General features: G+C 45.6%; 2 protein-coding genes across 3 annotated transcripts in view; one reads left to right on the top strand and one right to left on the bottom strand.

Moving 5' to 3' along the window:
• Window positions 1–7,858, top strand: part of eya4 (EYA transcriptional coactivator and phosphatase 4) — a 14,095-nt gene extending 6,237 nt beyond the window's left edge. Inside the window, exons 6-13 of one of the 2 annotated variants that reach the window (XM_079753736.1) lie at window positions 1–12; window positions 3,609–3,698; window positions 3,843–3,901; window positions 4,247–4,407; window positions 4,798–4,912; window positions 5,382–5,503; window positions 6,608–6,708; window positions 7,601–7,858. The exon at window positions 1–12 is cut by the window's left edge and continues 72 nt beyond it. In XM_079753736.1, the coding sequence (XP_079609862.1) occupies window positions 1–12; window positions 3,609–3,698; window positions 3,843–3,901; window positions 4,247–4,407; window positions 4,798–4,912; window positions 5,382–5,503; window positions 6,608–6,708; window positions 7,601–7,681 (741 nt within the window). In that variant the 3' untranslated portion in view covers window positions 7,682–7,858. Of the gene's footprint in view, window positions 13–3,608; window positions 3,699–3,842; window positions 3,902–4,246; window positions 4,408–4,797; window positions 4,913–5,381; window positions 5,504–6,415; window positions 6,517–6,607; window positions 6,709–7,600 lie in introns of both variants that reach the window. The other variant, XM_079753737.1, reaches the window with a different exon arrangement.
• A 1,476-nt stretch (window positions 7,859–9,334) lies between these two features.
• On the bottom strand, window positions 9,335–11,732 carry rps12 (ribosomal protein S12). Its single transcript, XM_079753433.1, has 6 exons — window positions 11,699–11,732; window positions 11,529–11,575; window positions 11,000–11,116; window positions 10,760–10,862; window positions 10,271–10,372; window positions 9,335–9,423 (listed from the first exon to the last, which is right to left on the bottom strand). The coding sequence occupies exons 2-6, from the start codon at window positions 11,540–11,542 to the stop codon at window positions 9,361–9,363; spliced, it is 399 nt and encodes a 132-aa protein (XP_079609559.1). The 5' UTR covers window positions 11,543–11,575; window positions 11,699–11,732; the 3' UTR covers window positions 9,335–9,360.
• Between the last annotated feature and the right edge of the window lie 365 nt (window positions 11,733–12,097).

Raw genomic sequence — 12,097 nt, 5'->3', positions numbered from 1 at the left:
AAATACGGCAAGGTGAGGCTCAACCCAGCGCACGCCGCTCCCCTCCTCTGAGAGCACTCCCGCCCTCGTGACCCCTGACCCCCACTGTCCCATGGCACACCCCGCTGCACCACATCGACCCCCAGGGAACACGCCGGAAGCCGACGGTTTCGCCCGCGCATAACTCGCTATCGAGTGATGAAAACTGCTTTCAATTTGGATTAAATATCTCTCTGAAGAACCTCTCTTATCCTCTCGGATGACAGCAGTGTTTGATTTATGTTTCCCAGCATGCAGTTTGTCAGGTCGACCTGCAGTTTGGTGTCGGCCGCCCTACACCTCTGTTGAGGTGGCTCCTCTCAATACACCTCCTTAATCGGGCGTAGTAAAGGTGGTGTTCCAGAGAGAGAGCGTAGGTAGCAGTTCCCGCCAGAGGCTTCGTCACACTACAGGCCACTAATCCGCTGTCAGTCACGCGCTCGGCGGTTAAGCCAATGTGGGCGTGGCCCAGCACCATTCAGACCGCTAGAACTTGAATGACGCCGGGAGCAGCTCAAGCGTTTTACGGCCGGGTCTGTGGGAACCCGCTCCACTTCCTATTGGTTCCTCCCCAGTGGCACAATCTAGGGCTTGGACCCGGGCTCTAAATGGGTAAAAAATAAACCCTAGTGAGCTATAAAAGGCTGTGTGTGTATGTGTGTGTTTGTGTGTGTGATTGTATGTGTGTGTGTGTGTGTGTGTGTGTGTGTGTGTGTGTGTGCGTGTGTGTCTGATTGTGAGTGTGTGTGTGAGGGTTAGTGTGAGTGTGTGTGTGAGTGAGCTGCAAAGAGACACACACTGCACATAGATGCAGTCCCCTGCTGTATAATAAACATTGTGTGTGTTTTTTTGGCCTCATCTAGAGGAGATCTGGAGGACAATAGTATAATATATCTACCATACCGGTAACAGACACAGTTGCAAATGTCCCTGTGAATTCATAGAGCAAATGATAAAAGTGTGCTCAACAGCTTATTCTGCCTGCCTACCAAGCGTTCTTGCACGGCCACTGAAAAGGTTGTGTTATGAGTTGCAGGGATTAAGCGACCCCAGGGTATAGTGACATTTTTAAAAAATGTCACCGTATTTTTTATGAAATAATAATTTCATGTGTATATTCAATTATCTTATGATTATTGTTATTACTATTATTATTACCATTATTTTTATCACTATTAATTTGTAATATAACTATTATTATTATGACTATTGCTATTATTTTTAATATTATTATTATAATAGAATAATATTTTTCCAATATTGTAAATAATTAAAGAGGGTTCAAATTATTATGAAATTCCTTTCTATTATATTATATCATACTATAGGTATCATCACTCAAATATTTGTTTACACTGTTGCTGTGGTAACCATGAAGACCCCTTTACTCAGTGGAGATATCTGCGCCGTTCACTCAAATTGAACCCTGATGACCATTGTAATCCCTCATCATGGTAATCATTGTAATATTCCCATTGTGCCAGACGGTTAAATATTCTATATTAATTCCAGAAAGAGAGCAGAAGAGGCGAACAATGGACTTCGAAGTAACATGCACGCTTGACCAAATTCATGTATATTTTTTAAAAAGCTTTGATGGATGGAAATCACTTGGGAAAAATGTTTCCCTTCGAGCCAACTCGGTCTCCGTCTGGAGTCCTGAGCACAAAACCATATTTTGGTGGTCAAAAAAGCACAGAAGAAATGTACGTGTTTTGATAAACACCCACCTTAAACTCTCCCCTGATTGGCCGACAGCCAAAATCATCATTCACCTGGCAGACCCACCGAAGGGCCGGTGCGTTTGAATGACGCCGTGCTGGAAGGGAAGGAAAGGAACCTGAGAATATTTGTGCTTCTTTTATATATTGACAAAGCTTAGTCGTTTTCAGTGGTGCCGGCTGTTTTGTTTCACAAACAATCCCTTTCAAATCCTTCACTTGGACTTCCCCTAACAATCAGCGGTCCCCTCAAACTTTCTTCCACTGGAATTAAAACAATCTTGCACTTTCCCTCCCCCCTCCCTCTCTCTGCCTCTCTCTCTCCTACTCTCTCCCTCCCACTCTCCCCTATCAAGTTTTCTTTGTCTCTCCCTCTCTCTTTCTCCCACTTATCATCTGCTCAATGTCTTTCTCTCCAAATCTCTCCCAATTCCCCCCGCCCTCTCTCTCTCTCTCTCTCCCTCCCTCTCCGTGTCAATCTCTCTCTCCCTATCTCTTCCTCTTTCTCTCTCCCACTCGAACTTTCTCCAACTCTCTCTCTCCCAATATCTCTCCCACTCTCTCTCCCACTCTCCCTCCCTCCCTCCCTCCCTCCCAACCTCTCACTTTCAAACTCTCTCTCTCTCTCATTATCTGTCCATGTCTCTCGCCCCCAGTGGGAGGGTCCGTGGCGTTAGGGCCTTTCTATTCTGGTGGCCTGACAGCGTCAGCACATGGTGTGGCAGGCTGTCGTCTCCCACTGACCTATCACACATGATGGTTTTTGCAGCTGAGCCCTGGCTGGCAGTACCCTGTGCCCTGTCCGCCTGCCCACAGCTGTGCGTAGACTTTACGTGATGCACACACGCGCACACGCAGGCATGTACGCACACACACACGCACACGCACTTGCATACACGTCCCTCACATATGCATGCGAAAAGTGCACGCGTGCTTGTGCACACTTTACATGACGCACGCAAACGCAAACACACGCAAGGTATGTGCACACACCCCACACACACACACACACACACGTCCGCAAAGGCGTGCGCACACACACACACACACACATACCCACAAACGCACACAAACGCAATAGCATGGGAACACACAGAAACACATACGGTTGCACATACACACACACACACACACACACACAAACACACACACACACACACACACACACACACAGCCGGCATTTTTCTATGGGTGGGGGGGGGGGGGGCTTCCTTCAGCTTACCATGCTGAGTACTCCCAAACCACATAGATGCGATTCACATAAGCGGAGCGTAGCCCTGTCTTAACACCCCCACAAAGCCCCCCGGCCCGTCCCCCACCCTGACCCCCAGGAAGGGGAATGTTGATGGGACAGAGCAAGTGCAACCTGTCTGTCAGCAGACCCCAGGGCTACAGGGACCTCCAGCACCGCGCTCCACCGTGACAGAGGGGGGCCATTGGCAGGGCCGCTGGGTGGGTGGGTCTTGGGTGGGTGGTTGGATGGGTGGGTCTTGGGTGGGTGGGTGGGGCGAAGGGGTGAAGGCGGGCCGCAGCATGAGTCGACGGGCTAGACGTGGAGAGTGCTTACGGGACAGGATTCATGTGGGAATTGAAGGGGAAAGTGGGAGGAAGAGATTGGGGAGCCGTGAAGGAGATATGGAGTGATGGAAGGATTGTGACATATAATGCCATTACATGACGGACATGTTAAGCTGCCACCGTGATAATGACAGGAACAGATGTATCATGTTTGTTTATAATCACTATGACCTGAAAACATAGATGAGGATGATTATGAGGATGAAAACAGTATTATATTACGATGATGATGATGATGATGATGATGATGATGATGATGATGATGATGATGATCTCTTCCTCCTCTGGTAGGACCCACCGATGGCCGTAACGCTCGGTCTGAGGATGGAGGAGATGATCTTCAACTTGGCAGACACACACTTATTTTTCAACGATCTCGAGGTAAGACGAGGCAGACTTTGCTAATACCTCCCCCTGGTGGTCAAACGCAAAAAATACAATCATATTAGACGTACTGTATGGTAACTGGGATTAGGATACATGCAAGGCTTAATATGGAGTGTGTGTCCGTCTGTGTGTGTACAGGAGTGTGATCAGGTACATATTGATGATGTATCATCAGACGACAATGGCCAGGATTTGAGGTGAGTTCGAGCCTCTGCTTGTTTTATAGTGAATAACCTATTTAATAGGCCTAGCACATTTACATTTGTTAAATTGTAAGCAGTGATTTTTTATTTATTAAATCCCTTGGTTAAATATAAATTAATGATGTATGTATGCAGTAAATCATAACCTATATTTTTACTTCATAGTCAGTCATAAACATTCAGCGTTAACCATTAGTAATTTTACCCCGTAACTGTTCATAGCATAAACTAAATAACCAATAATTGATCAGCAATGTGTTGAATATGTTGTTGTTGTTTTTGTGTTCTAACGGAGCAGATGTTTCAAATAAAACATATCATTATTATTATTATTGACAGTACTTACAGTTTTGCAACTGATGGCTTCCATGCAGCTGCGACCAGCGCCAACCTGTGCCTTGCTACTGGGGTCCGCGGCGGGGTGGACTGGATGAGGAAGCTGGCCTTCCGCTACCGACGGGTCAAAGAGTTGTATAGCACGTACAAAAACAATGTAGGGGGTAAGCCAATCGGATGAGATGGGGGGCGGGGCCTTTCCTGGACCGTAGAGCCGATGGGAGTACGATGGGAGTACGATGGGAGTACGATGGGAGTATGATGGGAGTATGCCGATGAATCGGGGGGGGGGGGGGGGGGGGGGGGGGGGGGACGCATCGGAAAGGGAGTGTTGTTACGTTTTTAGTTTGTATTTTTGCGTTTTTTATAAAAATTACCTTCAAAATGTTGAAACGTGGCCTCTCTTAAGGAAATGTTGTTTTAAGAAGGGGGCTTCGGAATGCGTCATGGTCGGAGCGTAGAGCGTAGGGTGGCAGTGGCACTGTCGCCCTTCAGGGTGTGATCCGTGCTCCGCGGGCCCCGGGCTGACCGGGTTGTGGTGGTTGTGGTTCCAGGTCTGCTGGGCCCGGCTAAGAGAGACGCCTGGCTGCAGCTCAGAGCCGAGGTGGAGGCTCTGACCGACTCCTGGCTCACCCACGCACTCAAGTCCTTGTCCATCATCAGCTCCAGGTCTCCACCCCGCTACCCACACAGACACACGCACACACACACGCACGCACGCACACACACACACACACACACACACACACACACATCCATAGATACCACACACACACACACACACACACATCCATAGATACCACACACACACACACACACACATACTCACACGTACATAGACACCACACACACATACACACACACGCACGCACGCGCACGCACGCACACACACACACACACACACACACACACACACACACACAGACACCACACACACATACACACACACACACACACACACAAACCCTTCATACCCTGTATGTCTGTCTGTCCATTCGTCTGTTGGTCTGACCCTCCAACCCTTATATTACAGTACAAGTAATAGTAGTAATAGAAAAGCATGCATTGACCAGACTTTCTGTTTGTCTGGTGTGTGTGTGTGTGTGTGTGTGTGTGTGTGTGTGTGCGGTGACTACAGGAGTAACTGTGTGAATGTGTTGGTGACGACCACCCAGCTCATCCCGGCCCTGGCTAAGGTTCTCCTTTACAGTCTGGGCTCTGCTTTCCCCATCGAGAACATTTACAGCGCAACCAAAATAGGTATGTTTCAACACACACACACAGACAGACACACACACACTCACTCACTCACTCACTCACACACACACACATTCATACACACAGAAGCTCACACACACAGAAACTCACCCACGCATGCGCCAAGCACATTTATTACTATCAGGCAGCTGCACCAAGTGTTCCCCAGAGGCTACCTAACACTGCAAATTCTGCATCGTAGTAAATCATGTAATTAAACGAAGAGCTGCTTTTAGTTCACACCGGAATTTGAAATGTATCTATTTTAGGGCAATTTCTTTTTACATCCAACACAGACACATTTATTATGTGTCCCTAACCCTTTAAACTCGCACACAAACACACATTGACACACACAAAGACATCCATTACAACTGTTGTAGGGCCGGCTAATGCATATATATTAGGAGCTAATAGATGCTGATATGACATCCCAAGCTATTTTATTTGGTGCCTCGTTAAGACGGGATAAGACTTGTACCGGGTCTAGCTTGAATAGCTTTTGCAACATAATTTGTGTAACCCTTAACTGGTCCTCCAAAGTGAAATCTTGCAGGTTTAAAACCCAGGTACGAGGCCTGCAGGTAAATCTCCAGTACTCTGAAGAATCAGGATGAAAAGCACTTCATAAAGAGAGAATGTGAAATACTCAGGAGAATAAACAGGAGTCCACATCGTATAACAGCTGAAACAAAATCCATAACTCGGCCAACCATCCCATGACATCTCCTGATTAAAACTCATCCATCAACCATCCGATCGTTTAAGGTTCAGGACTCATGGAGCATGCGATGTCAGACGCTGGCAAACTCGTGTGACGCCTCAAATTCCATTTTGATATTTCCAAATGTGTTATCTGTTCATCTCCATCACTGCGTCAAAGGACACTTGTTGAAGCCATGTGTTTGTCTCCAGGAAAAGAGAGCTGTTTTGAGCGTATAGTGTCCCGCTTTGGCACTAACATTACATATGTTGTGGTTGGCGATGGGAGAGATGAAGAGCATGCGGCCAGCCAGGTAAAAACAACCTCCCTCTCTCCGGACGCCCCTTCTGACCGTCTCCCCCTCCTTCCTTCCTCCCCCCCTTGTTTATTTTGTTTTTTCGCAGGAAAAGAGAGTTGCTTTGAGCGCATAATGCAAAGGTTTGGCAGGAAAGTAGTGTATGTTGTTATTGGGGATGGTGTGGAAGAGGAGCAGGCAGCCAAAAAGGTAATGGACCCGCCATCTCCCCGTGAACCCGCCCTATTCCACGCTGCGTGCGCTCTGATTGGCCCAAGTCATGCCTTTCTTTGCTGTGGTGGTTTTGAGCTGGGACTTCTGATTTCTGTTCTACTCCTTGTTTTGTTTTTTTTTTTGTGTTGTTGCTTGGTGCTCTACTTTTCTTTATCAAAATAAAAGTAGACTTCTTTACCAGAATACTGTAGTGCATTCCAGAGATTGTGAGGCTTTATCAATGTTGTACGTTTACGTCGATCTGGGAAATACAAAGCATCATCGCCTGCACCACACGCATCACATGCCTTTAATGGGGAATAAATGTTAAATATGATTCATATGTGTTGCCTTACATGAAACCACATTCATAATTATCAACATTTGACCAGGTGGACAAAGTGTACACAGTGGAAAAAGCTTTTGAACAATCTCTTTAATGTATCCTAAATTCTGGATTAATATACGTCCCCCGTAGTGTCCCCTCAATTTGACTGACAGTAATGCAGGAAGGTTGGGACTCTTGTGCAGGGGATTCTCTTGGTTTGTTCTGTCATGGTGGTAGGCTACTGTCCTCTGTGGTGTGGGAGACAAACGGGCAAGGATTCACTGCGGCTAAGCAATCAACATATTTTGAAGCGTTTACTTAGAAAGGAGGTATTAAGCATATGTTCTTCCTTGGTTTGGGCATAGTTCTGGGCGCAAGGAATCGTGGACTGCATGGATTTGGTTTGCAGTGCTTTTGCAATGCAAGCGACTACGAGCCAGTAGTGTAGCTTGCATGAGTTTTGGGGTGGTGGTGTGTGTCAGTGCTATAAAATAATGCATACGCATGTCTTCATGTTGACTTGTGTCCATCTCATGGTGTGTTTCTGTGTTCACCCTGCAGCATAACATGCCTTTCTGGAGGATATCTAGTCACTCGGACCTGCTGGCTTTGCATCAAGCACTGGAATTTGAGTATCTGTAACAGATACCAGAAGCAATACGGACATATTCAATGTCGTCAGAGGTGGTCGCCGACAGACCTCAAAGAGCCTCGTTCTGTATACATATTTAAGAAAAAAGACAACACACCATACACTGCGACTTTTTTTGTGATTTCCTTTTTTTTTTTTATGTTTGTATTTACATACTCTGGTCTTAAGAAGAGAGGTGAAGGAAAAAAAAAAAAACTTAAGGACAGTGGGGTCAAGACAGGACTGGACCCCCCCCCCCCCCCCCCCCATCCTGAAGATGCTGAGGACTGACAGTTGTGAAGTAGCAATGTCCACACACCGCTCAAGCAAGAAGGATCTTCCCAGCGCCCAACTTCGATACTCGTCAGTGCTCTCGATGCTCGTCGTCCGATTTCGTTTACCCGTTGGCCTCTTGATGTTTGAGTTCTGCAGAACCCAGGCCTGAACGGCCAATCCCATGAAAGAGTGTCCATTCATGAGCAACTCCCATTTAGGAGCTGAGCAGAGGGTTGGTTTGAATCATGCCGGGTTGGGAAAACAGCTGCATGTGAAAACGAGCTATTATATACTGCAATTAACTTTCTGTTTGGTCATTCGAATTACAATGAAGTCTGTAGCAGAAACTTGTAAATTATCAGTAACCTGAGGGCAGCAGTTCTTGTCAATGAAAGGAAAATGTTTCTTTTAGGGGTTCTGGATTTTTTGTATGTTTTTTTGAAAAGGAGAATGTGATGTGTTGTGCCTTATAAACGTGTTTGAGTGAATATTTCCTTTTTTCCAGACCTAATATGTAGATATAAAAATACCCCAAACAAAATGTGCCTTTTCTCTTCCATTACTCATCCTTTTAAATATTGCATTGAAAATGTAGCCACAAGTCCAGCCTACTTAAGTAGAGCAAGAAAAAACTGGAAGACCCTAGCAATTGGGTTGATCGGCTTGCCTTTGAGCTGTGATCTGTTGGATTTGAGACAAAGGGTGGAAGGACGGACCAATAGCAACCTCCAAACACAAATTTTGGCAGACTGAGGGAGCTAGACCAGTAAAGCAATGGGTCGGGTCAGTGAGACATTACAAATGTAGACGGAGATAACGTCCAATTTAAAAACAGAATTAATTTGATTGATTTCACACTTTGCTTCCAGTAAAGTGTGGTTATGGTGTCTAATCCCTAGGGTCTACCTGTGGGCATATCGACAGCAAGGTGCCTCGACAGTGCTCAGGAGCAGCAGTTAATGTACTAAATATTAAAGTTACATATAATATTTCATGACTGTAGCCCAGTGGTTAAGGATTGGTAGGAGCCTGGATAAGAATTTATCCATTTTTAGTTTATGCCAACTGATAACATAAGCCTTTAACAGCTGCTGCAACTACATTGAGTTGTATGCCAGAGCTAGAAACACGGCCACTTAAGAAATACCTCCTCTCTATACATAATACTGACGGACAAGATAGACTATGCCAACAATGGAGCATTTAATAGCCGGCAATGCCATTTCCTACAAAATATCCCTGAAAAGCTTTTGATTTTTAAAAAAGGCAGTCAAAGATTAACCTCAATTGACTATTTAATATGAACAAGAGCTTAAAGCCTCAATTTCTTCACTGCCCTAAACCACTATCTTGGTTTAGGGCAAGTATTAAAACCACCACAAGACAGATCAGTTTCATCCTTTTATTTCACTTCTTATTTCTTGGATTTGAAGTATTCCTCGATCACATCCTTCGCTTGAGACTCCTTGCCGTAATCCTGTTGAGAAATAATTTTCCCATTAGATACAGAATCATTAATTTCCCACTACTGAACAGTCTATAAACACGCATCAATAAACCATGTTTATAGCCAGTCTTAGAAACCCCACAAACCAAAGCGATAGGGGGGCTCGTTTGCTGGAAGTCTTGATCTGGCCAGTATTGATGAGGCATTGTACAGCACGTGACGTGTCTGGCACGCTGCTTTGTTTACACTCATGGCCACAGTATATGCATCCTCCAGTCATACTTGATTATCGGGACTGCATGTGTCCATTGCACAAGTCTCCAGCACATCAGATTAGGATTCTCACTCATAAAATAGGTGAAGGGGTATCCGACAAAAGAAAAGCAAATCATCATTTAGTGCTGGAGAACTCGTCAGTTTGTAACTTGTGGTAATTCACATTGAGCACATTCTGGTTAAGCCTTGCCGTATTCATCCTTGGCCGTTTGCGATGGATACAATAGGCAATTTACAGTAGTTATAGTTGCCTTTGCCTAATATATGCATCCTCCAATCTGCTCTAGAAATAGGCTACCTTTCCATAGCCATAATTATGCCTTGAAACACTCAAGCGGGATATGGCTTATAGACCAAACGGGGCAGAAACCTTTTGAGTTCAGCGAACAACTTTATACTTGCATACAATGCCATACTAGTCTTGTCATGGGTTTGTATAAGATACTCACTGACAGAAAGGCGATGTTGAAAGTAGCCCAATGACCTCCACCAAGGCTTGGATGTCACGTCTCTCATTAGCTTTCTGTCCATCAATGCTAGTTTCAGCATTACTCTTAACACCTCGACGCTAATGTGCATGGTTCACCAGGGCCCTCCTCACCTTGATCACGACACAGCTGCAGCCCACCACCTTGCGGGGCTTGCCCTCGCGGTCGATCTTGCAGAGACCGACCCACTCCCCGAGCTTCTTGTTATCGTCGACCTGAACGAGAGTGGACAGAGTTAGGGGATTGCACGCAGGGCTGTTCGGCGAATCAGCAACTGGTGACACACCAGCGCTGACGGGCATAGCTGCATCTCAGACACGGAATTGGGTAACGGTGGCAATGTCCTCATATTAGTCAGTAGAGGGAGCCAGATCATCATCACAGACACAGCAGTCCATTAGTCGAGCACTTTTCCCCAAGTTGACATGGCAATGTTAAATCTCACTTCACATATATGATTCAACAAAACACTTAGTTATCACAGGCAAAACAATAACATGCCATTTCTTTGTCAGTAATATCAACAATGACCCAGGAGTCACATTGACTGCATCATGCAGATTATGGTTGCATCAAGAGGACCCTCGGTTTAGGTTCCGTACCTTGATGAGGTTGATCTGATGCTCGGCGCAGAGGGCTTCCACCAGCTTGACGTACATGGCTTCGTCACAGTTGGCCGCGAGGACACACAGATGGGCCTGGCGCCTAAAGATAGAACACAAGAGTCAGGCGGTGTACAGTTCGCACCAACAACGTTCGGACACGGGTGAACCAAAATTGAAACATCTTCTACATGCAAATTCAGTAGGGGGGGGGGGGCAAGATGATCCTCATTGTCTTACTTGTCCAGAGCCTTTGCCGCCTCACGGATTCCGCGCGCGAGACCATCGTGGATGAGTGCGGTCTTGAGCACTTCGGGGAGAGCGGTGTTCACATCCATCACACCTCCAGCGGCGACGCTGAGGGCGCAACAGGGACAGGAACTTTAGACTAAGGCAAACTATTATTGCGATCGCATGTGTCCGTGGCACTGACAAGTCTCCAGCGCATCAGATTAGGGTTCTCACTCATAAAATAGGTGAAGGGGTATCCGACAAAAGAAAAGTAAATCATCATTTAGTGCTGGAGAGCTTGCAAGTTTGTGGTGACTTAATGTAATTAGCATTGGGCACATTCTAGTAAAGCGTTGCCGTATTCATCCTTCGCTGTTTGCGATGTGATGGATAAACGTATTAGGTAATTTATAGTAGCATTTCCCTAACGGACATAGCCCCATATTACATATTAGACCAAGGTATTAAGAAGCAATGCTGTTTATCCCTGTCCTCAATGCATTACTCGTGCAATGGTATGAAGTATGTGGACGCTCACCCTTCCTCGGCCATTGTGTATTATCGATGGATGGCGGACCTAAAATGCTGCAATAAAACAGAAAGGCAAACATAACGTTATTATCGAGTGTAAAAATGAAGTTACTGGTTATTTTTTAGATAGGATGTTGAAGATATTGAACAGATTGGCCCCGGAGGTAGAAAACACACCCAAATCTCCTGTCTCAAAGCGGGTAAAGAGGACGTCATAGCTAAGCGACGTTGCTTTAACGCCTGAAATAGGACCTCTGTTTAGGCAGGAGGTGCCTGAAGATCTGCCTGTTTTTAATGTCATTTCAAAAGCGCAATTACAAATTGACAGAATAAAAAATAATGCATTTTGGCTGTTATACATCCATATATATCCCCATATAGGTTCATGATCCAGCTTGTGCTACATTACAATGCTACGATGTATCAAGGTTTTAATGTGTAAATCATCGCCAATCATATTAAATTGTTTACTATACTATAAAATAATTACACATCTTATCCACCACATTCTCTTCATTGCGCCGTGGCATATTTGGACCACATGGATACGCTGTCACTCTGAGAGAAATGTCATAG

The sequence above is a fragment of the Pollachius pollachius genome (genome assembly GCF_949987615.1).
Source record: "Pollachius pollachius genome assembly, chromosome: 16".
In the NCBI taxonomy this organism is placed as follows: domain Eukaryota; kingdom Metazoa; phylum Chordata; class Actinopteri; order Gadiformes; family Gadidae; genus Pollachius; species Pollachius pollachius.
This window is presented reverse-complemented; position numbering and strand designations above follow the sequence as displayed.

Bases quoted from the DNA above. Each gene is read 5' to 3' on its own strand.
- rps12 (XM_079753433.1), bottom strand. The intron at 10,863-10,999 runs GTAAGACAATGA...TTCTATCTTTAG, and splicing joins GCGGCAAAGGCTCTGGACAA to GCGCCAGGCCCATCTGTGTG. The intron at 9,424-10,270 runs GTGAGGAGGGCC...ATTTCTCAACAG, and splicing joins GCAGCTGTGTCGTGATCAAG to GATTACGGCAAGGAGTCTCA.